General features: G+C 46.3%; 1 protein-coding gene across 10 annotated transcripts in view; it reads left to right on the top strand.

Annotated features, from left to right (window-relative positions):
- Window positions 1–26,942, top strand: part of DTNB (dystrobrevin beta) — a 194,156-nt gene that overhangs the window by 28,391 nt on the left and 138,823 nt on the right. For all 10 annotated transcript variants that reach the window (XM_054179822.1, XM_054179821.1, XM_054179820.1 and 7 more), the window contains 3 exons: window positions 6,919–7,004; window positions 13,557–13,711; window positions 19,139–19,244. In XM_054179822.1, the coding sequence (XP_054035797.1) occupies window positions 6,919–7,004; window positions 13,557–13,711; window positions 19,139–19,244 (347 nt within the window). The remainder of the gene's footprint in view (window positions 1–6,918; window positions 7,005–13,556; window positions 13,712–19,138; window positions 19,245–26,942) is intronic.

Here is a 26,942-nt window from a genome sequence, read left to right as displayed (position 1 = left end):
TTATCATCACCAGAAAAGAAGCCCCCAGAAGGCCAAGACTTCAGAACAGTTCTTGACTCTCCAAGGACAGATTCAAACAACCCAAAGCTCAGAGCAGGAAGACAGCTGTGACAACAGAATCAAATGTGTATTAGGTTTAGTTATTCTGAGACAGATCACACTAAAAAATGTAGAATTTAAACATAGAAATGGTTGTGTTTTGGGGACCTGGCTGAAAAGCTTGAGGCTTTAGACAGAGACAGGTTTTCCTACCCCCAGATCTGCAAGCTGTGCCTCTTGTTGGACCCAAGCAGCTGGCTGGATCCCAGCACAGTGGAACAGCTTCCCTTCAGCTCCCTCTGCCTGGCATCTGGGATCAAGACAGAAGCTGAGATGCTGAGCTGTGTGGAGCAGAGGGAGAACCAAGAGTAAAACGAGAGGTAGGGCTGAAGCTCCCTCTCCAGGAGTTCATCAGTGTGGCAGACAGCACCTGAGCACAAATCCAGGCTGAGCAGAGGATGGATAGAGAGCAACCCTTTGGAGAAGGGCTCAGGGTGCTGGTGGATGAAAAGCTGGACAGGAGCTGACAAAGTGTGCTCACAGCACAGAAACAAGCTGTCTCCTGGGTTGCATCCAGGGTAGTGTGGCCAGCAGGTTGATGGAGGGGAGTCTGCCCCTCTGCTCTGGTGAGACCCTGCCTGCAGTGCTGTGTCCAGCTCTGGAGCCCCCAACACAAGAAGGGCATGGAACTATTAGAGCAGGCCCAGAGGAGTGCCACAAAGATGATCAGAGGGCTGGAGCACCTCCCCTGTGAAGACAGGCTGAGAGAGGTGGTGGTGTTTGTTCTGGAAAAGACATGGTTCCAGGGAGACATTACAGCAGCCTTCCAGTACCTGAAGGGGTCTACAGGATAGCTGGAGAGAGGCTTTTTGTGGAGGTATATAGTGACAAAACAAGGGATAATGGCTTCAAACTGGAAGAAACTAGATTTATATTAGACATTAGAAATAAATTCTTCCCCATGAGGGTGATGAGGCAGTGGAACAGGTTGCCCAGAGAATCTGTGGAGGCTCTAACCCTGGAAGTGTTCAAGGTCAGGTTGGGTGGGTCCTAGAGGAGTGTGATGTGTCAGGAGGTGTCCATGACCCTGGCAGGAGAATTGAGACTAGATGACCTTTAAGGTCCTTTCCAACCTACCTATGATTTATGCTTTAAAAAGAACCACAGATCTGGAATTGTATCACCAGGGCAGCAGTGTGGTTGCTGGAATGAACATGGGAAGGTAGCTTCTTACAACATGGTGCTAGTGGTAACACCACAGAGTCATCAGCATTCCACCAAGCAGGGACAGGAATCAATGTGTTTTACCAGCACCTTCCCCATGGAAGTATTTCAGTTAGAGCTTATTTTAGAGCACAGTGAACACTTCCCTGGGACCCACAGAACAGCACTGTTCACAGTGGTTCCTGCTGCATCCGTGGTGAGCTGTCAGGAGGAGCTGTGCTGTTCTTTGCTTCGTTCTCCCACAGAGCTTTGTGACAGTTTGTTCCTGCTCTGTCTTTCCCCAGTATCCTCTCATGGCTTTCCAAAGTTGCTAACTGATGACTGGCAGCCCAGGCTCATCTCCTGACCCTGTCTGGCTGTTTCAGAGCAGCCAGGTTTTGATTTCATCGTTCCTGGGTACCATGTTTGATTTCACAGTGGGTTTAGTTGCTCCAGCTTCTTTTTATGTAACTTTGGCTCCTACTATTTTTTTTTCTTTTTAATTTAAATGATAAAATCACACTGCATGCTGGCAATAAAGGAGTGTGTAATAAGAGGGAGGGAGAGGATGACTAACTGTCGAGGGTTAGGGCTGGGCTGGCCTCCAGATGGGTAACAGATGCTCTCTGTGATACTACTCTCCCTTCCCAAAGGGAAGGGAAAGAGAATAAGGGAGAGAGACTTATGGCTTGGAAAAGAAAACAAATCAGCTCTGAACATAATAACAATAAAATGAAATAGATACAAATGGATACAAACCAATACTGAACTCAGCCCCCTGATGGCAATGATGTCACCATTACCACTGGTGCTGGGGGCAGGCACTGGGGAAGTCCCAGAATGGACTCAACAGAAGACAGGAACTGGATTCAGGAACTGGATTCTGGAACTGGATTCAGGAACACACAGGTCAGGATCAAAGGCAGAATGGACAGAGTCCCTCCTCAGACACAGGCTGTTGAAAAGAGGCTTGACCCTTGTGGTCCCTCAACCTTATGCTGAAAATCATGTCCATGTAATGAAATCCTTTGTTGGTCAATTTAGGGTCACCGGCGTTGTCTGCTTCTCCCTCAAGGTGTCACCTCTTACTATACCCCCAATCTTTATAATTCTATGGCCATGGCATACAAGATTTAGAAGTGACCTTGGGTTCCATAGAGGCAAGTACAAGCAAGAGCACCCCAGTTGTTGGAAGTAACTCTAAACATCAACATTATCACTCCTAGAAGCAGACACTGTCTGCAAAAACATGCTGGTAACATCGGAAAGTGCAGTCACTGAGAAGAGACTCAGCTGAGAAGTCAAATCACTGAACAGAATTATCACAGAATTAACCAGGTTGGAAAAGACCTTCTAGATCATTAAGTCCAACCTGTCACCCAACACCACCTAATCAACTAAACCATGGCACTGAGTGCCTCATCCAGTTTCTTTTTAAACACTTCCAGCAGTGGTGACTCCACCACCTCCCTGGGCAGCACATTCCAATGGCCAATCTCTCTTGCTGGGAAGAATTTCTTCCTAACCTCCAGCCTAAACCTCCCCTGGCACAGCTTGAGACTGTGTCCTCTTGTTCTGGTGCTGGTTGCCTGGGAGAAGAGACCAACCCCCACCTGGCTACAACCTCCCTTTAGGTAGTTGTAGAGAGCAATAAGGTCTCCCTTGAGCCTCTTCTTCTCCAGGCTAAGCAACCCCAGCCAACATCCAACTTAAACTGCAAAATTGTTTTAGAATCATAGAATCACAGAATTGTCAGGGCTGGAAAGAACCTCAAGGATCATCCAGTTCCAACCCCTCTTCCATGGGTAGGGACACCTTACACCACATCAGGTTGCCCAGAGCCATATCCAGCCTGGCCTTAAAAACCTCCAGGGATGAGGCTTCCACCACCTCCCTGGGCAACCTGTTCATTTCTCACCAACCTCATGGTGAAGAACTTCCTCCCAACACCCAGTCTGAGTCCACCCATCTCCATTTCTTTTTCCATTGCCCTTAGTCCTATCACCCCCTGACACCCCAGAAGTCCCTCACCTGCCCCATTTTGCCCCTTTTTCCCCTCAAATCCCGGAACACCTGGGCTGTGTTGGAGTCTCCTCCCACCCCAGGTGTGGCCATTTGGCCCTCCCCACCCACTCCCCTTTTTAATCCCCACCAGGAAGGGCAGAAGCCCCAAGCTGAGCCCATCTGGGCTGGAGGATCCTCCTCTCATCTCTGGTGAGTCTCCTTGGGGCACACTGGGTGATGGTGGTGGTGACAACAAAGGCCGGGGGGCCTGGTGGCCCCCCGGTTCGGTAGGGAAAGAATTGATGTTTCCTCCAGTATCACAGGATCATAGAATTGTTAGGGTTGGAAGGGACTTCAAATATTTTTGCAACAGAATTTGTTGTCCTGTCTACAGTTACACACTTTAAACTCATCTAGAGCAGTGTCCCTGAAAAACAGCTCTTAGGCTTTATGTACTGAGTCCACAGAGGCATCGTGGTATTGAGCAGGACATTAGTAAAAGAGATTCTAAAGCAAATATTTCACTGGTATCTGAATCCATAAAGTGAGGTACATAGGTTTCAGTGGTAGATAATAATAAGGGGAGGATCCCTAAGCCTTAAAAGCAAAAAGCCCATGAGGTAGTTCCAGCTCAAACCAGGACGCCAGCAAACGAGAAAGTAAGTTGGTGAGCAGTGTGGAGTGATGCCATTAGGAGGAACCTTGTAACTAGAAGAGCTGGAAGGGACTCACTTAAAGCAGATGCATAGAGAAAAGGGCATGCCTTCAGATCAGCATTGTGCAGAAGGCTCTTGTGCCTTTACTGGGCAGTCAGCCTGAGCAGGCATCTCTCTGAGATACTATTGTGTGCAGCATGGGGGAAAACCAGGTCTGATTCCTCTAGGGAGGACATGGTGGGAGAGCTGACACAACTGGAGTGCTGCATTGGGCTCTTTAAGAGGGACAGACCAGGAGGGCAAGTTGCTTTTCCTCTGAGAGAGTGGCTGGAGTGCATGGAGCTCTGCCTGGGGATGAAATGTGAGCCAGCTGGGAGCTTGAGTCAAGATTAGTGGGCAGACTGACATGGACATTACTGCTGTGAGCATCTGCTGCAGACTGCCTGGTTTGGAAATGTGGAGGCTGAGGCTTTCTTAAGGTGACTGGAAGAAGCCTTCTGGATGCAAGACAAGTCCCTCAGCTCTCTTTCAAGTCCTGAGAGCTCCTGGTGGTTCCAGGATTTGCAAAATCATATTGAAAGTTCTGTCCCTTTTCTGTTTGATAGGGAATTCAGCAGACTGAGTAGCAGTGGGACAGAAATACCTTTAGGGAAGATGTTTAAAGCCACACCTCTGCCAGATTGCAGGAGGAAGAGTTTGGGGTTTTCTCATGATAAATAAACAAAAGGCCAGCAGAAGCAGTCCTGATATCTGAAGGCACCGTAAGATAGCTTTGCAAGGGTATGTCCTCTGAGGAGGCACTGATGGCTTTTGTCACTTGTTTGTTTTCCTAGAAATCAAAACTGAACTTTTTGGGGAGAAAATTCTCTATTGAAAAGAAAAGAGGGAGGGTGACTGAGACTATAACTTAAGAATCCGCTAGAAAGATTTGCTTAGATGGAAGTGGGGGTCAAGGCTTGCAGGCCGTGAATTTTTGAGGCAACCATTTTGAGCTATGGTCAAATCTGATTTATTTTTCCACACTTACTCCTTGGAGAAAGCTGTTTAAGAGAAAAGACAGAAAATGGGAGAGCTGAAATCTTTACCATTTTATAGCCTTTATATAACTTAAAGTAAATATCTAATGTGTGTCATTTTCTGCCTTTGTTTAGCTTCTTCAAACAGAGATTCACAGGTAAAGTGATGGCCTTTGGATTGCCATTCGTCTTCAAAGATCTTCCTGAAGCTGTAGCTCTGGCAGAGGTTGCCTCTCTTCTGTAGAGGGAACACTTGTCTCTGTGTTAGAGAAATTGCAGATTACATTTCAGGTATTCTCAGGTGAAGAGCATTTACCTCACCATGGAGTTGTTAACAGAAGATAGTATTTGTGTATTAACTCAGAGCATGAAAGGGAAAACAAGTAATTTAGTTACTTCCTGATATCTCCACCTGACTGCTTGACTGTCAGTGGTGTTAGACCTTGTCACTGCTTTAATACCACAAGCCAACATTCACTTTGAGTAATTCTACCCTTAGCACTTCCCAAGTGCAAATGTTACATCACAGGATGGCAAGGTTGGGAGGGACCCCAAGGATCATCTGGTCCAATTTTTCTAGGTAATAGTGCAGCTGAAATAAGATGCTGAGTCTTACACTGCCCAAAGTAGGGGAATCCACCACTTCTCTTGGGAGAGGATTCCAGTGTCTCACTGTTCTCATGGTGAAAAATGTTCTTCTGGAGTCCAAAACAACTCTTGCTGAACTCATGGCCAAGAGTATGAGGGTCCATCTTGTTGGGATGTCTTGTTTCCACTTGCAATTCTTCTTTCCACTGAGAAGCATTCAAGAGTTTCTCTAGAGCTCTTCCAACACTGAAGTTTATTTTCTTCATCATTGTAGTTGCTATGATGATACTTCAGATTCTGTCCAATACATTTAATTAGTTACTTGAACTTATTTTAATTACTTGTATGTGACTTAACTTCCTTGATGGAGTCTGTTGTTTGTAGTTAAGGTTAATGATACGCCATGCTTCTGTCTGGCAATAAATTGCTCAGAACTCCAACAGTTTTTACCCACCTTTACACACTTTATTTTTTCCCTAAACCAGCATTCAACCAAGTTGTCACTAAGGGTGGATTTACACTGAGGTGACCACACTGTGGCTGTCCTACCACATATGCAGAGGTTCTCTGTCACTGTGGCAGACAGGCATTCAGGCGGCGGAGAGGGTGGGCTGTGTGAGCCCTCTGCCCAGCGCCCAGCTGGAGAAACTGACATCAGCTGTGCTGTGCTTTAACCCAGCAAGCTGCCTTCTGCATTCCTGGTGACTTTAATTCCCTCATAATTTCATCCTTATCTGTCTTTCTGGTAACAGGAGTAATGCACATAGCTGTTTCTCTATCTCATACTGTGCTGAATGGCCTTCTTCATACTTCCCATAGAGACAAATTCATTTTCCCTTGAAAATAATTCCCCAGTGTGCCATCTGCTCTGATAGCACAGCAGCTTGATTAACTTAAATTGGAATACAAGATTGTTCATATCCCTCCAGTTCTGTGTGAGATATTCAGGGCATCAAACAGCTTTTCCTTTAGCTATCAATCACCAAACTATTTGCAGAGTGAAATGTATATTTGAGCATCAGAGCTTAAATCAAGGAGTAAGAATTGATAGAGACTAACAAAGGGTAGCAGGGGTAAAAAAGAGATTCATCTTTTCTTTTACAGTGAGCAAATGGGGTTCAATAGAAAAATGTAATGCTACAGTGATGGGATGAACAAGGCAAATGTAGTCTGTCTGTGCATTTGGCTTAATTCTGAAAGGAAACTTGATGTGTGATGAAACACTTGTTAACTCTTCCAATACAGCAAAAATGCTGCTGAGTTGTCACTGGTTTAATGTTACATGAAATAGTTTGGGCAAACTTTAGTAGTTAATGGAAGGCATTTGTGCATTTCCTTCCTAGGCCTCGAGTGGTTTTGTTGTTTCTCATTCTGGGTAGCAATTACTCACCCTGTAATTTTTTTTTCCACAGCGAGGGCCACGGGAAGCTGACAGTGTTTTCAGTGAAAGCTATGTTAGCAACAATGTGTGGTGGTAAAATCCTGGACAAACTGAGATGTAAGTACTTTCAGCTCATGAAATGCTTAGTTTCCCTCACTGGCCACATGTTTTATTGTGCTTAAGTCCTGAAAGCTGACTTTTTCACTTATTCAGCCATCTTTGCACTGAAACAGAGCTTGCTCTGTTCATGGTTTTGTGACCCATGCCATCTGCTGTCCATAAACCAGACTGATTTGTCACTGAGAAGACTTCATGACTACATCTGTTTAAATCCCTGGGTGCTTCTTCAGATGTGAAACTTCAGGTGTGATTTTGCTGGTAGTAATGTCAAACTTGTTGCCATCTTCCCTAGTCTGAGGATGTTGGGGTGGGGGCGCAAGGAGTTGGCTGGATGGCCACACTCCAAGGGTTGTGGTCAATGGCTCAATATCCAAATGGAGACCAGTGACAAGTAGCATCTCTCAGGGGTTGGTACTGGCACCAGTGCTGTTTACCATCTGTCAGTGATATGGACAGTGGCACTGAGTGCACCCTCATCAAGTTTGCAGATAACACCAAACCGTGGCCCAGTTGTCACGCTGAAGGGAAGGAATGCCATCCAGAGGGCCCTGAACAAGCTCGAGAGGTGGGCCCATGCCACCCTCCTGAAGTTCAACAAGGCCAAGTGTGAGGTCCCAAAGCTGGGTCAGGGCAACCCCAAGCACAGAAAGGCTTGAGAGCAGCCTTGAGGAGAAGGACTTGAGGGTGTTAGCTCATGATAAACTCAACATGAGCTGGCAATGTGTGCTTTTAGCCCAGAAGGCCAACCATATCCTGGGGTGCATCAAAAGAAGTGTGACCAGCAGGGTGAGGCAGGTGATTCTCCCCCTCTAATCTGCTCTGGTGAGACCCAGTATCACTAAGGTTGGAAGAGACCTCGAGGATCATCGAGTCCAACCTGACACCACAGACCTCATGACTAGACCATGGCACCAAGTGCCACGTCCAATCCCCTCTTGAACACCTCCAGGGACAGTGATTCCACCACCTCCCTGGGCAGCACATTCCAATGATGAACGACTCGCTCGGTGAAGAACTTTCTCCTCACCTCAAGTCTAAACTTCCCCCTGGTGCAGCTTGGGACTGTGTCCCCTTGTTCTGGTGCTGGTTGCCTGAGAGAAGAGACCAACCCCCTTCCTGGCTACAACCACCTTGCAGGTAGTTGTAGAGGGCAATGAGGTCACCCCTGAGCCTCCTCTTCTCCAGGCTAAACAATCCCAGCTCCCTCAGCCTCTCCTCACAGGGCTTATGCTCAAGGCCTCTCACCAGCCTTGTTGCCCTTCTCTGGACACATTCAAGTGTGACCTGCAGTCATCCAGTTCTGGGTCCTCCAACACAAGAAGCACATCAAACTGTTGGAGCAGGTTCAGAGGAGAGCCATGAAGGTGATCTGAAGGCTGGTGCACTTCTCCTGTGGGGACAGGCTGCAAGAGTTGGGGCTTTTCAGCCTGGAGAAGAGAAGGCTTCTGGGAGGCCTTCAAGTAGGCTTTCTAGTACCTGATGAGGGCCTCCAAGAAAGCTGGGGAAAGACTTTTTACAAGGTCCTGTAGTGATAGGATGAGAGGGAATGGATTGAAGCTGGAAGAGGGGAGATTCAGACTGGATATTAGGAAGAAATTCTTTACAGACAGGGTGGTGAGACACTGGAACAGGTTGCCTGGGGAGCTCATGGATGCCCCCTCCCTGGAAGTGTTTGAAGCCAGGTTGGATGAGGCCTTGAGCAACCTGGTCTAGTGAAAGGCATCCCTGCCAATGGCAGGGGGTTGGAACTAGATGATCTGTGCCCTCAGCATGTCACTCACACTGACTTACCCACATTTGATCTTTCTGGACTAGTGTTAACTGTTGTAAGACCTATGTAAAACTTGGGTTTGGTGAGGGTTGTTTTTGTTGTGCTGTCTGGTCTAATATATTACAAGTCAACTGAGAAAGAAAAAGATCCATGCTGGTTTGCCACTGCTTTGTATGGCTATGGCACTTTGTTCACATGCACCATCTGGTGTGAATACTTCTCTGGCCCCTTATGTGCTGCTTGTGGTCTCTGCTCAACTGGAGAGAAGTTGAAGACTTGAACCACCTTACTATTAACCCCTAGAATGCTCAGAGAGGTTAGACCTGGAGGCAGAGTCTTGGTGTGTGATTAGCAAAATTGTCCAAGAAGAGTGATTTTGGCTAGTTTGAAGTTGAGCTTTCAGGAGCTTAGGAAATCTGTGCAGAAGGGAAAAAGCTTTTTCTAAACCAGGGTAGAATTAGGCTGTTGACTTCCCAGACAAGGTCATAGGAGAACTTACTGTGAAATGTGGGGGAAAACCTGGGAAAATCAGGGTCTTGTGAAGCTTCTGAGGGCAGAGAAGAGAAGTCTGTTGTGTTCTTAAGCTAAGTTTCCAAACACCACCAGAGTTCAAGTAAGTAATAAAATAACTGAACTTTAACTGTTGGTTACTTGTCTGTCTGAAAACTTCCTAAGGGACAAAAGAATGGGAAGAAGAAAATACCATCTGAAGTTTGGGAGGGGAGATGTGGCAAGCTGCAGGCTTCCCACATTCTGGGAAAGCTGTTAACAAAAAAGAACAGTAGCAGCTGACATGTGGATAAATGAGATTTTATTGTTGGGGAAATGGCTTCTGTGGAAGGATGCCCTATAAAACCACAGGAGGTCATTAAAGGAGGCAAAAAAAAAGATAAAAAATGTTCTGGCTGATGCAGACAAGGCTGAGTAACCATGAAATGAAATGGTAGGTGAATAGAATAAACCAGGTTGGAAGAGACCTTCAAGATCATTGTGTCCAACCTATCATCCAACACCACCTAATCAACTACACCATGCAACCAAACACCCTATCAAGTCTCCCCCTGAACACCTCCAATGGTGGTGACTCCACCACCTCCCCAGGCAGCCATTCCAATGGGCAATCACTCTCTCTGTGAAGAACTTCCTCCTAACCTCCAGCCTAAACCTCCCCTGGTGCAGCTTGAGACTGTGTCCTCTTGTTCTGGTGTTGGCTGCCTGGGAGACGAGACCAACCTCTGCTTGTCTACACCCTTCCTTCAGGTAGTTGTAGAGAGCAATAAGGTCTTCCCTGAGCCTCCTCTTCTCCAGGCTAAGCAACCCCAGCTCCCTCAGCCTCTCCTCACAGGGCTGTGCTCCAAACCCCTCCCCAGATTTATTGCCCTTCTCTGGACACCTTCCAGCAACTCAATCTTTCCTAAACTGAGGGGCCCAGAACTGGACACAGGACTCAAGGTGTGGTCTAACCAGTGCAGTGCACAGGGGCAGAATGACCTCCCTGCTTCTGCTGGCCACACTGTTCCTGATGCAGGCCAGGATGCCATTGGCCCTCTTGGCTGCCTGAGCACACTGCAGGCTCATGTTCAGCCTACCATCAACCAGCACCCCCAGGTCCCTCTCTGCCTGGCCACTCTCCAGCCACTCTGACCCCAGCCTGTAGCACTGTGTGGGGTGGTTGTGGCCAATGTGCCTCAGTGTATTTGTCAAATGGTGAATGCTGGAAGAGTGTAATCCTAATGTGGTGCACAGAAGGGTGAGCTAAGGAAGTTGTTGTTGCTCAGATGAGAGCCCTTGGAGTTGTACTTCTGTGAAGATTTTGATGCTCTGTTTCATAACAGCTAAAACCCACATAGAATGGTTTTGTTTGGGAAAGACCTTAAGGTCAAGTCCTGCCATAACCTAACATTTTCCTGTACAGAGATGCTTTTGTCATTGATCATGGAGTCTGAGCAGTAGGTTTTCACATTCTCTTTTTTTTTTATTCTCTCTGCTTTAAAAAAACACCCTGATTGTTTATACTGTAGCAACACTGAACTGAAATTGCATATGAGAGCTAAAGTATTAACTCCTTGTCATCAGGGAGCTGTTAGCACATGCCTGTTCTGACCCTGAGGTTAGCTCCTGAGAATTGGCACTATTAGCCTCTGTTTCACTTGAGGTTTTGTCTTTGAGGGTAATTTACCACCCTTGAAATGGACAGGTGGCTGCATAATGATATCCTACTAATCTTTAGCTTCCCCAATTTCACTGCTAATTTCCCATGTGTGAGGCCCCTGCAGAAATGGGTTCATCTTTACTTTGGTTACAAAGGCACTATTTTGATGAATGCAAGATGTAGGTTAGTGGGCTTTGGGATTGGTTTTTTTTTTTACCCTTGACACAGCCTGTTCCATTTTCTCATCTTCATTTTCCCAGCTTTAATTACTTTCTCTTCAAAATCATTTAAATCTTGCATACTGTTCAGGTTAATAGACTGCATATACCCAGAAGAGTTCTGTCCACTTTTAAATACAGAATAACAAAATCCCAGCATGGCAGAAGTGGGAAGGGACTTCTGTAGAGCATCTAGTCCAAGCCCCTTTGCTAAAGCAGGGTCACCCACAGCAGGTTGCCCAGGAGGGTTTGGAATCTCTCCAGAGAAGGAGACCCCACAATCTCTGTGGGCCACTGAAAAGTCTGTGGCTTGCCCTTTAAATATTGATGAGCATTAAAAAAATAACCACTTAATCTTGTCTTCTCTAGGCCAAACAGCCCCAGTCTCATCCTCCCATCAGAGAGATGCTGTGGTCTCCTTACCATCTTCATAGCCTCTGCTAGACTCTGTCCAGTAGTTCCCTGTTTCTCTTGAAGTGGGGAGCCCAGAACCAGATCCAAGACTCCACATGTCTCCACAGAGCACAGCAGTCAGGGAGGAGAACTTCCCTCAACCTGCTGCTCTTCTGAGTGCCACCCAAGATACCATTGGGCTTCTCTGCCATGAGAGCACATTGCTGGCTGATGGGGAAATTCTTGTCCCCCAGCACTCCCAAGTCCTCCTCCACAGAACTGCTTTCCAGCAGGCCACCCTCTAACCTGTCCTGGAGCAGGGGTTATTCCTCCCCAGAGGCAGGCCCTTGTTGAATTTAATGCAAGAGCTGTCACCTTCCAGGCATGATATTACTGTCCCACCTCAACTGATCTCTTACCAGACCTTCAGCTTTTGTTCATGTGCCAGTTCTAGACTGTAGATCCTCAAAAATCCCAGAATCCTAACCCACTGTAGATGCTCTTTAGTTTTAGTTGTTTTCATAGTTTCATTTGTTTGGGTTTTGATCCTGATGCTTTTTTTCCCCCTTCACATGCAATTTTCAATTTAATTTTTCAGCTTGGCTTAATTTTCTGAAAGACACAACTTCTTCCACCTTCCATCTCTCTCTTTCTCTTTCCTTCCCCCCCCTCATTATTCCTAATGTGTCTTACAAGATTAGAGGGGCAGAGAAGCTGGAACCAGATGATCTGTAAGGTCCCTTCCAACCCAAACCATTCTGTGAGCCTATGAATTATTTCATCACAAGGGCTCCAGACCTTTGCATTAAGCTTCTCTGCTTCTGCTGTTGTCTTCTTCTGTAGCCAATGATACAAATTCCAGACAGCCTTATCACCCTTAGCTTGGCTATTGCAGGCTGCTTCATCAGCTCTTTCACTCAGATGGCTGCAATAACTTCTTTGGTTTATTCAAAAGAAGCCTTTCTGAAACAGTCTTGTTTTTTTTCCTTCTTTTTTTCCCCCCAGACCTAATGTTGATTACTAAATTTAAGCTTAGTTTCTGTCAACATAATCCTGTTTGATGCTTAATTACTGACAGTGTCTTAAGTAACCTCATAGATGATTCAGTGGCTGTTCAGTGAAGGATTCTGGTATCTGTCACATCTTGGAAAATGTTTAGGTGTTACTCTCATTAGAGAAATTTTCCTTTATGGAGGAATCTGACTCTGCAAGTATCTCAGGGATCCAGCTTTCCTCTTTGAGGGATTTGTCTTTTCTAAAGACACTTCTTGATCCCAGGACAGTTCTGCTTTAATCTCTGTGCAGCTGTCCTAATGTTTGCATAGAATCATAGGATTGTTTAGGCTGGAAAAGACCTTTAAGATCATTGAGTCACAGAATCAACAAGGTTGGAAAAGACCTCAAAGATCATTAAGTCCAACCTGTCACCAGAGACCTCATGACTACTAAACCATGGCACCAAGTGCCACGTCCAATCCCCTCTTGAACACCTCCAGGGATGGGGACTCCACCACCTCCCTGGGCAGCACATTCCAATGGCCAACAACTCTCTCTGTGAAGAACTTTTGCCTCACCTTGAGCCTAAACTTCCCCTGGCACAGCTTGAGACTGTGTCCTCCTGCCTACAACCACCCTTCAGGTAGTTGTAGACAGCAAGAAGGTCTTCCCTGAGCCTCTTCTTCTCTAGGCTAAACAACCCCAGCTCCCTCAGCCTCTCCTCACAGGGCTGTGCTCAAGGCCTCTCCCCAGCCTCGTTGCCCTTCTCTGGACATGTTCAAGAGTCTCAATGTCCTTCTTAAACTGAGGGGCCCAGAACTGGACACAGGACTCAAGGTGTGGCCTAACCAGTGCTGAGTCCAGGGGCACAATGACTTCCCTGCTCCTGCTGGCCACACTGTTCTTGATGCATGCTTGTATCTTTATAGTAAGTGATAAGAAGCCATAAGAAGAAATTTCTTGGGAGTTATTTTTAGTAAACATCTACTTACTGTAGGTTTTCCTCTGTTTTCTTACAGATATTTTCTCTCAAATATCTGATTCAAATGGACTAATGATATTTACAAAGTTTGATCAGTTTTTGAAGGAAGTTCTGAAACTCCCAACAGCTGTCTTTGAGGGGCCTTCTTTTGGATACACAGAGCATTCTGTACGGACCTGCTTCCCACAACAGGTAAGAGCTCACAGCACAGGATTTGGGCACAGCTTGTTTAAGCAGTGCTTGCTCCTAAAGTCTGGGCTGCTTGTTGTTTGTCTGGGGTGTAAAGGGAGGGGCTTGACAGCATACAGCTATATAACTGACACAGCTCTAAGGCAGTCTGACTAGTTTAAGTTAGTATGTCTAGTTTTTAGTCTGTTAAAGAAACTTCTCACTTTTTAGTTTGTTCCTCCTTCTTGAAGGGACACTTCTGTCCTCATCCTAAGAACAAGGATCACAGACTCACAGAATGTTAGGGTTTGGAAGGGACCTTGAAAAGTCCAACCTCCCTGCTAGAGTAGGATCACCTAGAGTAGGTCACACAGTGATGCATCCAGGTGCATCTTAAACGTCTCCAGAGAAGGAAACTTCATAACCTCTCTGGCAGCCTGTTCCAGAGCTCTGTCACCCTCACAGTGAAAGTTTTCCCTTATGTTCATATGGAATGCTCTGGCTTGCAGCCATTGCCCTTTGTCCTGTCACTGGACATTAATTGAGAAGAGCCTGGCTCTGTCCTCCTGCCACTCACCCTTTCACATTTTTATAAACATGAATGAGGTCATCTCTCAGTCTCTCTGTCTCCTTCTTTCCAGGCTAAACAGACCCAGCCTCCTCAGCTCTCCCTCATAAGGGAGATGTTCCACTCCCTTCAGCATCTTTGTGGCTCTGTGCTGGATTCTTCCAATCAGTTCCCTGTCCTTCTTGAACTGAGGGGCCCAGAATTGGACTCAATATTCCAGATGTTCTCTCCCCACCTATTTATTTTCTAAACCAGGAAGCACAGCATTTGTACTATTTCCCATTGCTTTTTGTCAATTTTAAAGCTTTCTTAGCATGCTAAAAACTATTTTCAACAAATCTCTTACTAGTTGGTTGGATCTGTACAAAATAAAACCACTTTATGCACATAGTGTACTTTAAAATTGATTGTTGTGCTTATTACAGAATCCCCCAGGTGGGGGTTGGAAAGGACCTCTGGGGCATTGTCTAGTCCAACTCCTCTGCTAAGGCAGGTTTCATGCAGAGCAGGTTGCACAGGATGGCAATGTCCTGGTAAAGTTAGAATCTCTCCAGAGAAGGAGACACCACATACTCTCTGGGCAGCCTGTTCCAGTGCTCTGGCACCCTCACCAGCAGGAAGTTTCCAGTATTCCAGATGTGTCCATGCTCCAGGGCAGAGTAGAAGGGTAGGGCAACCTCCCTTGACCTGCTGGCCATGTTCCTTTCCATGCTGTCCAGGAGACCATTGGCTGCCTTGGTCACGAGGGCACATTTCTGGCTTATGGTGAACTGATAGCAAGGAAGCAGATGATGACAGAGTGTTCACACAGAAATGTGTTCTGGGGGTCACTTCTCATAATACCAGCATGGTGGGAGGCAGAAGAAAGCTCTGAGGATCCAATTTTCTTGCTAAAGCAGAGTCATCCACAGCATGTTGTCCAGGATCATGTCCAGGTGGGTTTGGAATCTCTGCAGAGAAGGAGACTCCACAGCCTTACTGGGAAGCATGTCCCAGGGCTCCAGCACCCTCATAGGAAAGAAGTTTTTCTTCTGTTCAGCTGGAACCTCCTGGGTTCCACTTTGTGCCTGTTGCCCCTTGTCCTGTTGATGGGCACACTGAAGAGAATTTGGCCCCATCCTTTTACCCTTTAGATACTGCTAAGCATTGAGAAGAATAATCACTGGTGAGCTTTGCCATTTCCTGATTTTCAGTTTATGTTCTTGGAGTTTGGAACCTGCTGGCAAACTATTGGATTGTTTGACATTTCCACATAGTGACTGATGTTTTTGTAATTGGGTTCTGAACCCAGGGAGAAGTTTTAGAGCAGCTCCAAGAACAGCCTTTATCCAGGCTTTTTCTCTGGCACATTCATAGTTTCCAAGAGAAGGAGAGGGCTACTTGCCTTTCTGCCAGCTCAGCCATTACCCTGAATATCAACGTCCAGACACACAAAAAGGCAGCAGTGATGCTGCCGTGGGATTCCTTTCGGCCCATTGGTTGCAAAATACCCCCCTGGTACGGCTGAAAGTAAACCCCAGCGCTTGTGTCCTTACCGCCCTCCTGTGGCCGCGCTGGGAATTGCACCACTCCGCGCACCGGCTTTGACAACTTACGTAAGGGTCTCACTCCTTAAAGGGACCCAGTGTCCTCTCTTTCAGGAACAGCCTTGTCTGTAGCAGGAAGAATCCTTTCTCGCAGGTTTAGGTTCTTCTGCCATTGTGTGTATCATATATCACTGCCTAATCGTAGAAGGGTTTGGGTTGGAAGGGACCTTAAAGATCACCTGGTTCAACACCCTTGCTTAGGGACAGGGACATCTTTCACTGATTCAGGTTGGTCAAAGCCCCAGCCAACCTGACCTGGAATGGTTCCAGGGATGGGAGATCTACCACTTGTCTAGGCAACCTGGGCCACCCTCAGTGGTGAATCTTCTTCCATCTCAATCTCTCTTTTAGTTTAAAACCATCCCTACCTTGTCCTGTCCCAACAGGCCCTGCTAAGAAGTCTGTCTCCAGCTTTCCAGTTGGGCCCCTCTGAGTACTGAAAGGGCACCAGAAGATCTCCTGGGAGCCTTCTCTTCTTCAGGCTGAACAACCTCAACTGTTAGCCTGCCCTCATAGCAATAAGGGTCCAGCCCTCAGATAATTTCTGTGGCCCCCTCTGGCCCCGTTCCAGCAGGTCCATGTCATTCCTGTGCTGAGAAATCCAGTTTTCACTCTGCATCCTTCTAATGCTTAAAGAAAGATGGGTCTGGAACAGAGAGACCTTATAAAAGTTGGAAGAAGTAAAATTAAATATTTGTTGGCGTTTTCCTTAATGGTAACTGGAATAGACAATGCTCATTCCATGTGTGCTCTCCAAGGCAGTTAGCTGCAGAGATGTACATATTTTCTAAGCCTCTTTAATTAATAAAAGCCAACAAAACAACCCACATGGAAAAAAAGAAATTTAATTATTTTTTTTTTGGCATGATGGTTGCAAGTGAAAGCTGCTATTAATTTCACAGCTCCTAGAAAACCAGCCTGGCTTTCCCTCTGGCTCTGCCTGCCCTGCCTGTTGCAGAGGCTTTTTGGACTAACACTGCCATATGCTAAGGTGAGGGGAAAAAAGAGCCACCTGCCCAGCTGCTCTTCTGCCTCTGGGGAGAATCTTCAGCATCCAGTTTACTGCATTCAAAAGCCAATGTTGTTTTTCTTTGTACCCATAATATTCTTAGCTTCTTTTCTTACAAATTATCTCATTCTATTTGAATTTGCAGCAAATATTTTTTCTCCTGCTTATTTGAATCTGAAACCTTAGGGAATACTACTCTTAATGTGCCTGACTTCCTTCTCCTAATGATTTAAATCCAATTTATGTTTTGTGTTTAGTTGTTTACAGTCATAACCTACTTCTCCTTTTGCCTCTTTTATTCCTTATTTTGCCTTTTTAAAATATTTCCTGCTGGGATCTTCTAGGACTATTAATTGTAATTATTCTTTTATGTGTGGCTACTTCTTGTAGCCTGAATTGCCTGAATTGCTGTTTTCTGCATTGTTAATGTTAATTATATGTTAGTAACCTCTACTCACATTTCACAGAAGGTTTGGAAGGGACCTCCAAAGGTCATTAGTCCAACCCCCCTGCAGTCAGCAGGGATATCCTCCACTGGATCAGGTTTCTCAGAGCCTTGACCTTGAGTATCTCCAGGGATGGGGCCTCAACTACCTCCCTGGGCAACCTGTTTCAGTGTTCCACTACCCTCATGGTAAAGAACTTGTTCTTAACATCCAGTCTAAATGTAATAATAATAACAAACCAGGTTGGAAGAGACCTTCAAGATCATTGTGTCCAACCCCTCAACCAGTCCAACCCACCTAAACAACTAAACCATGCAACCAAGTACCCTATCAAGTCTCCTCCTGAACGCTTCCAATCGTGGTGACTCCACCACCTCCTTGGGCAGCCCATTCCAATGGGCAATCACTCTCTGTGTAGAACTTCTTCCTAACCTCCAGCCTAAACCTCTCCTGGTGCAGCCTGAGACTGTGTCCTCTTGTTCTGGTGCTGGTTGCCTGGGAGAAGAGGCCAACATCTGCCTGTCTACAACCTCCCTTCAGGTAGTTGTAGAGAGCAATAAGGTCACCCCTGAGTCTCCTCTTCTCTAGGCTAAGCAACCCCAGCTCCCTCAGTCTCTCCTCATAGGGCTTGTGTTCCAAACCCCTCACCAACTTTGTTGCCCTTCTCTGGACCCGTTCCAGCAAGTCAACATCCTTCCTAAACTGAGGGGCCCAGAACTGGACACAGGACTCAAGGTGTGGCCTAACCAGTGCAGTGTACAGGGGCAGAATGACCTCCCTGCTCCTGCTACCAGCACTGTACCTGATGCAGGCCAGGATGCCATTGGCCCTCTTGGCCACCTGGGCACACTGCAGGCTCATGTTCAGCCTGCCATCGACCAGCACCCCCAGGTCCCTCTATGCCTGGCCACTCTCCGGCCACTCTGACCCCAGCCTGTAGCACTGCATGGGGTTGCTGCGGCCAATGTGCAGAACCTGGCACTTGGATGTGTTCAATCTCATGCCGTTGGACTCTGCCCATCTGCCCAGCCTGTCGAGGTCCCTCTGCAGAGCCTCTCTACCCTCCAGCAGATCAACTCCTGCCCCCAGCTTGGTGTCGTCAGCAAATTTACTGCTGATGGACTCGATGCCCTCATCCAGATCATCAATGAAGTGTTAAAGAGCATGGGGCCCAGCACTGATCCTTGGGGCACACCACTGGTGCCTGGCTGCCAGCTGGATGTGGCACCATTCACCACCACTCTCTGGGCTCGGCCCTCCAGCCAGTTCCTAACCCATCGCAGTGTGCTCCCATCCAAGCCATGGGCTGACAGCTTGGCCAGGAGTTTGCTGTGGGGAACGGTGTCAAAGGCCTTGCTGAGGTCCAGGTAGACCACATCCACAGGCCTTCCCACATCCACTCTTCTCTAGTTCCAAACCATTGCTCCTCATACTATTGCTATAGGCCTTTGTAAACAGTTCATCTGCAGCCTTCTTGTAGGGTCCCTTCAGCTACTGGAAGGCTGCTATTAGGTCATTTGTTATGTCCCTCTTCAAAGCAAGAACCTTTAACTGCAGCACAGGACCCAATCCTGATTGACTAGTACTCCACATGCTGCAGTTTTCTATTCCTCTGTTTATCATCTGGTTTTGTGTGATTATATCATGTCTATATTAATGCCTGCTTGCTTAATATAGATTGAAACTCCTTGAGCAAAGATTTTTATCTCTTTCTAGCCTATGAAACACTCTTGATAGGTAGAAGTTGAGTCAGAGTAGTAGTTGCAAGTAGCTGAAGTAGTTTTTGGTATGTAAAACAGACATTTCTCTTATAATTAAGTTCTTTTTCTCTTTTCTTTGCAGAAAAAGATCATGCTGAACATGTTTTTAGACACATTGATGGCTGACCCACCTCCTCAGTGCCTTGTGTGGCTGCCTCTCATGCACAGACTTGCCCATGTTGAAAATGGTAAATGGAATGTTTTCTTGTTTAAAGCATCTGTTCTGTTCAACACGTGTGGATGTCCTGTCCCTTCTCACATCACAAAGCACTTAGTGCCTTCCTTGTTCCAGCTGTAGCTATCTTAGTCCCAGAAGCATTTAACCCACCCTTCTCTGGGAGTGAAAAGTGTTCTGTGCTTCCTGGGATGACAACAAATTCTGTATGAAATCAGCAGCAGCAACAACGCAAAACATGATTAATTTTGGAGGGGAAGGTGGAAAAACAAGCAGTGGAAAGATGATCTTCTCTGAAAATTCATATTTATGCTGAAACTTTCCAAAAGCTTCACTTGAACTGTGCTGTAACACACACTTCTAGTGTGAACTCCCAGAGATTTTGGTACCTGTTCAAATGTCTGTCTTGAGTAGCATTTGAACACAGAAGTCACTTCAGTGTTTGCTGTGGAAGGCAAATGCTGAACTCCCCTCACTTCAGACCTTTTCTTAGCTAAATTGTCCTGGGTTTGCTGCCTATAGAAAGTGTTTAAGGGGCAGTAAGGGATGGAAAACTGAAGAGGGACAGTGACAAAGAATGATGGAAAAAGCAGTCTGGCTGGGAGGGCTTTATGGAATTCAGGGAAGCAAAAGGGTTTCCTGCAGAAGGTTGTGCAAGTGTATCAAAACTATTTCTTTGGTTTGGTGGCCAAAAGGGTGGTGTGTGTGTTTAATTTCCTGTGTGGTTGCACACAGTGCATGTATGAGAGTGTGTGTATGTGAATACTAGGGGGAAAATCCCAACCTTTTTATTTCTTCACCTATAAACTAAACTTCATTTTCTCCTTCCCCGCTAAGTAAAATCATGTTGTCAACCTTCAAACCCTTACTAGTTGTTAACTCTTAATGCATTTATAGTCATTTCAAGGTCTATGGATTGTTGCTTTTAAGACACAGACTCTAGACTCTCGGGTTTGCTCATCTCTTTACAGGCACACCTTGGCAGTTTTCATGGTTTATATTCCATTCTCTGATTCTTGACATTTATGTCTGTGAGGTGGCTCAGTATTGCAGTGATTTTTGATGTGCTGGGTTCTGGCATTCCTTTCATCACCTTCTCTTGATCATTTTTGCAAATCAGGGTTGTGAATTTAACCTGCATTTTTTCAGCAGTGAACAAGCTGGGAGTTGTGGTGCATGGTGGGCCTTTTCTTTATTGCAACAGAAGAGGAGGTGACTTTTCCATGTGCTCAATATGTGTACAGGCCTTTTCTGATAACTGGGGGTCTCAGTACAAAAGTGATTTGAGAGAGAATTTTTAGGAAAGCAATTTCATGAAGACAAATCTTATGGGAAGACATAGCAAAAAGGTGAGGAGGATGATCTAGTTGAAATATTGTGTGCACTACAGTAGTGCAGTGTCTTTCCCATCCTTCTGTGACAGGTTGCTCTGATAGAAGCTGGCAGAAGTGACTTCTTGCTTTCTTCTTCCTTTACCCTCTCAGCCCCATAAAACAGTGCTTCAGGAAAAGCACACAGGATAAACACAGTAAGGAAACAGGCAGTAAAATTGTTTTACATGACTTGCATGTCAGGATGGTATTGTACAAAGCTTAGGCAAGGGTAACATGTTTAAACAGAATGTATGGAAAGACCTGGGATCAGTCTTCTGCTTGCAAGTAGCTGAAGGAAATACTAGATACCCAGAATAATATCCTTACAGATGACTGCATGCATTCCTGTGTTATCTGAGAGCTTCTGTTGCTCTCACTGTGCCATGGGGCTGCATGAGTGCCCCTTTTGCTAGAACTTTCTTCCAAGCAGGAAGAGATTCTCCCCATTCACCTCTTCTGCCAACCAGTCCCCAGATATTGTAAAATCATAGAATTGTTTCAACTGGGAAAGACCTCTAAGATCATTGGGTCAGCCCAACACCACCATGGCCATTCAGTCATGTCCTGAAGTGCCATGTCCACAGGTTTCTTGAACAGCTGCAGGGACAGTGACTCCACCAGCTCCCTGGGCAACCTATTCCTGTGCCTGACCACTCTTTTTGTAAAGCATTTTTTCCTACTATCCAACCTAAACCTCTCCTGGCACAATTTCAGGCTGTTTCATCATATTACCTGATACTAGAGAGAAGAGACTGATGCCCACCTCGCTACAGTCTCCTTTCGCATCGTTGTAGAGAGCAGTGAGGTCTCCCTTCAGCCTCCTCTTCTCCAGACTAAGCAACTCCAGTTCCCTCAGCCACTCCTTACAAGACTTGTGCTCTAAACCCTTCACCAGCTTTGTTGCCCTGCTCTGGACACACTCCAGCACTTCACTGTCCTCCTTGTGGTGAGAGGCACAGAACCGAATGCAGTATTTGAGGTGAGGCCTCACCAGAGCTGAGCGCAGGGGCACAATCGCTTCCCTACTCCTGCTGGCTACACACTTGCTGACAGAAGCCAGGATGCTGTTTGCCTTCTTGGCCACCTGAGCACACTGTTGGCTCACATTCACACAGCTGTCAACCAACACCCCCAGGTCGTATGGTATGCACAGGAGTCTTGTTTCACAGAGGTGTTTAGCAGTCAGATAACTTGATAGGATAACTTTTCATGTTTGTGGTGTTAAAATTCTGGTTCTAACACTTCTCAGCCTCTTCTACAGCTGCCTCCTGAGCTGCTTGCAGAATTATGTTACCATCTCTAATTCCTGCCAGTGTTCTTGCCCTCTAAGTTACTACAATTTCTTTGTTTTCCTCAGAAACTTTTATTCTGTTGCAAGTGATATTTTTGCTCCAGAGTCAGGCAGCAGTTTCTCTGACTACTTAAAACAACCGATGAGGAATCATTGCAGCTACTGTAGAGAGGTATGTGGCAAGTCGTAGCAGTCTGAAGAGGTGGGGGGATTGAGTCTGCATTATGCCCCTGCAGTAAAAGAATGCCAGAATCCCAGAATGGTGGGGGTTGGAAGGAACCTCTGAGGATCATTCAGTCCACCCCCCCGCTAAAGCAGGTTCATACAGAGCAGGCTGCCTGGGATCACAACGACCAGGAGATTTTGGAATCTCTCCAGAGAAGGAGGCTCCAAAACCTCTCTGGCCAGACTGGTCCATTGCTCTGGCTCCATGTAGGAAATAATTTTCCTTCTCATGTTCAGATGGAACCTCCTGGGTTCCAGTTTGTGCCCACTGTCCTTTGTCCTGTCACTGACCACCACTGAGAAGAGTCTGACCCAATCTTTTTGACCCCCACCCTTTAGCTATTGATCAGCATTGTGAAGACCTCATCAGAGAGATGCTTCAGTCCCCTCAGCATCTTTGTAATCTCTGCTGGACCCTCTCCAGTAGTTGCCTGTCTCTCTTGAACTGGACCCAGTACTCCAGAGGTGGCCTCACAGAACAGATGAGAGGGGGAGGAGAACCTCCCTCAACTTGCTGATCCCATTCTTTAGAATTCACCCCAGGAGACTATTTGCTGCCTTGGCCATGAAGGCACATTCCTGGCTGATGGGCAGGTCCTTCTCCATAGAACTGCTTTCCAGCAGGTCAGGACTCTACAGTTGCCCTTGTGAATTCCTTGAGGTCCCTCTCCACTCATCTCTTCAGCCTCACCAGGTCTTGCTGCTTGCCAGCACATACTGCTGGTGTGTCAGCCACAACTCCCATTTTGTATCATCAAATAAAAAAGTTAAAGGAGGCTTGGTGTTGGAGGAGTGACTATGGGAAGGTAAAAATAGCAAACTTGAGGCATAGAGACAGAAGGAATGCTCATTGGATTACTGGAACATTGGGTAGGATAAGAAATATTGAGGGACAGCACAGCTCTGATTCCAGATGTTCCTGGTAAGGAAAAAGCAAGCCAGCAGCTTTTGTGGTTTAAAGTCTGGGACAGGATATAGGCAAAAGCTAAACATCTCCTATTAAGTGGTAATTTTCAACTTTTAAAAAGAAGTAGCTCAGTCAGCTTGTGTTGACATTGGCTGTTGCTGTGGCTTCTTTGACCAGATGAGTATGAAGTTATGTTGTGAGAGCTGTGTTATGTGTTAACATTTGCAGATACATAAAAGCATAAACTTGGTTGAAATGAGCGTTCATAGGAAGTCCCTTTTCAGTCAGGAAACACAGGCAAAGCATGAACAAAGGAGAAACCTCTGCTCATTCAAAACATGATCATCTTTTCTTTGGGTATGTTCAACTGATGATAGAAGGATGTTGACTTGCTGGAACGTGTCCAGAGAAGGGCAACAAAGTTGGTGAGGGGTTTGGAACGCAAGCCCTATGAGGAGAGACTGAGGGAGCTGGGGTTGCTTAGCCTGGAGAAGAGGAGGCTCAGGGGAGACCTTATTGCTCTCTACAATTACCTAAAGGGAGGTTGTAGACAGGTGGGGGTTGGTCTCTTCTCCCAGGCAACCAGCACCAGAACAAGAGGACACAGTCTCAAGCTGCACCAGGGGAGGTTTAGGCTGGAGGTTAGGAAGAAATTCTACACACAGAGAGTGATTGCCCATTGGAATGTGCTGCCCAGGGAGGTGGTGGAGTCACCATCACTGGAGGTGTTTAGGAGGAGACTTGATAGGGTGGGTGCTTGGTTGCATGGTTTAGTTGATTAGGTGGGTTGGACATGATGATCACAGTATCACCAAGGTTGGAAGAGACCTCAAAGATCATTGAGTCCAGCCTGTCATCACAGACCTCATGACTAGACCACAGCACCAAGTGCCACGTCCAATCCCCTCTTGAATGCCTCCAGGGATGGTGACTCCACCACCTCCCTGTATCTTGAAGGTCTCTTCCAACCTGGTTTATTCTATTCTAATCGCAGGATGCTTTGGTTTGGAAGGGACCTTTCAAGATCATCTAGTCCTGCAGTCAGCAGCTGTATCTTCAGCTGGAGCAGGTTGCACAGAGCCCTGCCCAAGTTCACCTGGAAGGGTTTCAGGGATGAGGTATCTACCACCTATCTGAGCAACCTGGGCTGGTGTCTCATCACCCTCAGTGTAAAAAAACAAAAAATAAAATTTCCCTTCTCTCTAGTCTATATCTTCCCCTCATTTTGTTTATACCCACCTCCCCTTATCCTGTCACAGCAGGCCCTGCTAAAAAGTCTGTTCCCAGCTTTATTGTCTTCTTCAAGCATGCAAAGGCCTCCATAAGGTCTCCCCAGAGCCTTCTCTTCAGTCAGGTTTTTGTCAGCCAGAACTAATCCTCTGGTTTGGAGGAAAGAGATGGCCACAGAGCTTATCCAATCTTTATCCATTACTTGATAATGAGTTACTGCCCCAACTGCTTGCTTCCTTCAGGCATTACCTCCACTTCTAATCCTGACCAGCCATTCAGCGCTGCGTGCAGGACTGATTTCTCCCAGGATTGACATGGTGGGAACATCAACACTGGATGCAGTAAGAATTGGCATCACCCTATGGAAATCTTGGAGCTGAAACCCGAGGCTTGATGGCCCCAGACATAATATTGGAGTTGTTTCATGAACTGTTCCCCAATTAGGAATAAGGCTTGTGTTTCAGAAATGGATTTTGAGCCCTTAATGCATTTGGTACGCTGGGGGTTTAAATTTTAAACTACAGCTGGCACCTGTGTTTCTGCATGATACAAAGTGCAGTGGAATGACAGGTTCTCACATCCAGCATCAGCTAAAATCAGCAGCAGTCACGACAGGAAGAATAACTAATCTATTCCACCCAGATGCTGGAGGTGCTTTGCTAGGGCTGCTGTGAAAGTCTCCCTGGCTGATGAACCTCTGTTGGGTTGTGATCTGATACTAGAACTTGTGAGAGTTGTGAAACTTTTTCACCTTCACCAATGGTAAACATAATGATGGATTCTCCAAGATCAGAGGCAAAACAGAATCCCAGCATGGTGGGAGTTGGAAGGGACCTCTGTAGATCATCTACTACAACTTCCCTGCTAAAGCAGGGTCACCCACAACAGGTTCCCTAGGACAGTGTCCAGGTTTGGTTTGGAATCTCTCCAGAGAAGAATCCACAACCTCTCTGGGCAGCTGGGTCCAGGGCTCCAGCACTGTCAGAGGAAGGAATTTTATTCCTCATGTTCAGGGGGAGCCTCCTGGATTCCAGTTTGTGCCCATTGCCTTTTGTCCTGTCACTGGGCACCACTGAAAAGGGTTTTACCTCATCCTCTTGCCACCTGCCCTTTATATATTGATGAGTATTGGGTAGATCCCCTCTCAGGCAGCGCTTTTCCAGGCTAAAGAGCTCCAGATCTCTAAGCCTCTCCAGATGTTTGTCTTCTTCACAGCTTGTAAATATTCCCATTAATTTCTGTGGCACTCTGCTGAGTTACTTCAGAAGCATTTAAACACCTCAGCTGACATCTTCAAAACCAGGAAAGAAAATCCTGGTGTCTTGGTTGTCTTCTCCACTCTGACACAAGCAGAAGGCAATTAGCTTGTTTTACTGGCAAAACAACGCTGCCACGTGAAGAACGTCTCTTCCTTCTTGAGGCATCAAATAAGCTCATGGATTGCTATTATTGATACCACAGCATGTTATTTTTGAGAGCTATCATCTCAATTTGCATGCTGATGTGCAGTCTAATAGCAGTGTGCATTCTGATCTGGTTAGCCATGCTCTTGTAGAAACAGGGGCCTTTGTAAATGCAAGTGGAAGAAGCCTGCAGGCTATGGTGGTTTTTTTTTTCACTCTCATTTGTAACAAAGGGAAATACAGAAACAAACAATTAGCTTTTAAACTTGCCATGGCTGTTACCTTAAGCTCACATTAAGATGTCACGGTGAACAAGTTTCCCATGAGCTAGCAGTGTGCCCTAAGGCTAACGGTCTCTTGGGATGCATTAAGAAGAGTGTGACCAGTAGGTGGAGGGAGGTTCTGACCCCCTCTACTCTGCCCATATGAGGTGCTGGATTTAGCTGACACAGTAAAATCTCACTTTTACTTCATTCTCATGTTCCTCCTTTGTTTATTCTGAAGACTTTTTGCTTAAATGAATCTAAGTCTGTGACTGGTCCTGGGTAGGGAGCTGGGGTTGAGGGAGCTGGGGTTGCTTAGCTTGGAGAGACTCAGGGGTGACCTTATTACTCTCTACAACTACCTGAAGGGAGGCTGTAGACAGGTGGATGTTGGCCTCTCCTCCCATGCAGCCAGTACCAGAACAAGAGGACACAGTCTCAGGCTGTGCCAGGGGAGGTTTAGGTTGGATGTTAGGAAGAAGTTCTATACAGAGAGAGTGATTGCCCATTGGAATGGGCTGCCCAGGGAGGTGGTGGAGTCACCATCATTGGAGGTGTTTAGGAGGAGACTGGATGGGGTGCTTGGTGCCATGGGTTAGTTGTTTAGGTGGTGTTGGATTGGTTGATGGGTTGGATGCGATGATCTTGAAGGTCTCTTCCAACCTGGTTTATTCTATGTAGAAGAACAGGGAAGAAACATTGGTTTACTTTTAGCCTTCTTATGGGGACTCTGCCTGTCACACCTAATTGAATGTTCCAGTTCTTGAGGTGTTCAGATTGAGAGGTACTATGGAGATTTCTCCAGTTTAAGCTGTAGAGGTACAAGAGGCAGCACACGGGTGGGGAAGGGAAGTACCTCAGTGAGAGGTGGTTCAGAGCAAAAGCACATTGTGGTGCTCTGGATTTGCCTGTTCTGTGGAGAGCTCTCCCAACTGACTCTAGGGCAAAGCAATCTCCTTTAGGCAGGAATTAACTTGTGTGAATGTAGCCTGTCTCCTCTCCCTGTCCCCTTGTATATG

Source organism: Dryobates pubescens, chromosome 3 (assembly GCF_014839835.1).
Source record: "Dryobates pubescens isolate bDryPub1 chromosome 3, bDryPub1.pri, whole genome shotgun sequence".
Lineage (NCBI taxonomy): Eukaryota > Metazoa > Chordata > Aves > Piciformes > Picidae > Dryobates > Dryobates pubescens.
Note: the sequence above shows the minus strand (reverse complement) of the source record. Positions and strands in the feature narration are given on the sequence as shown.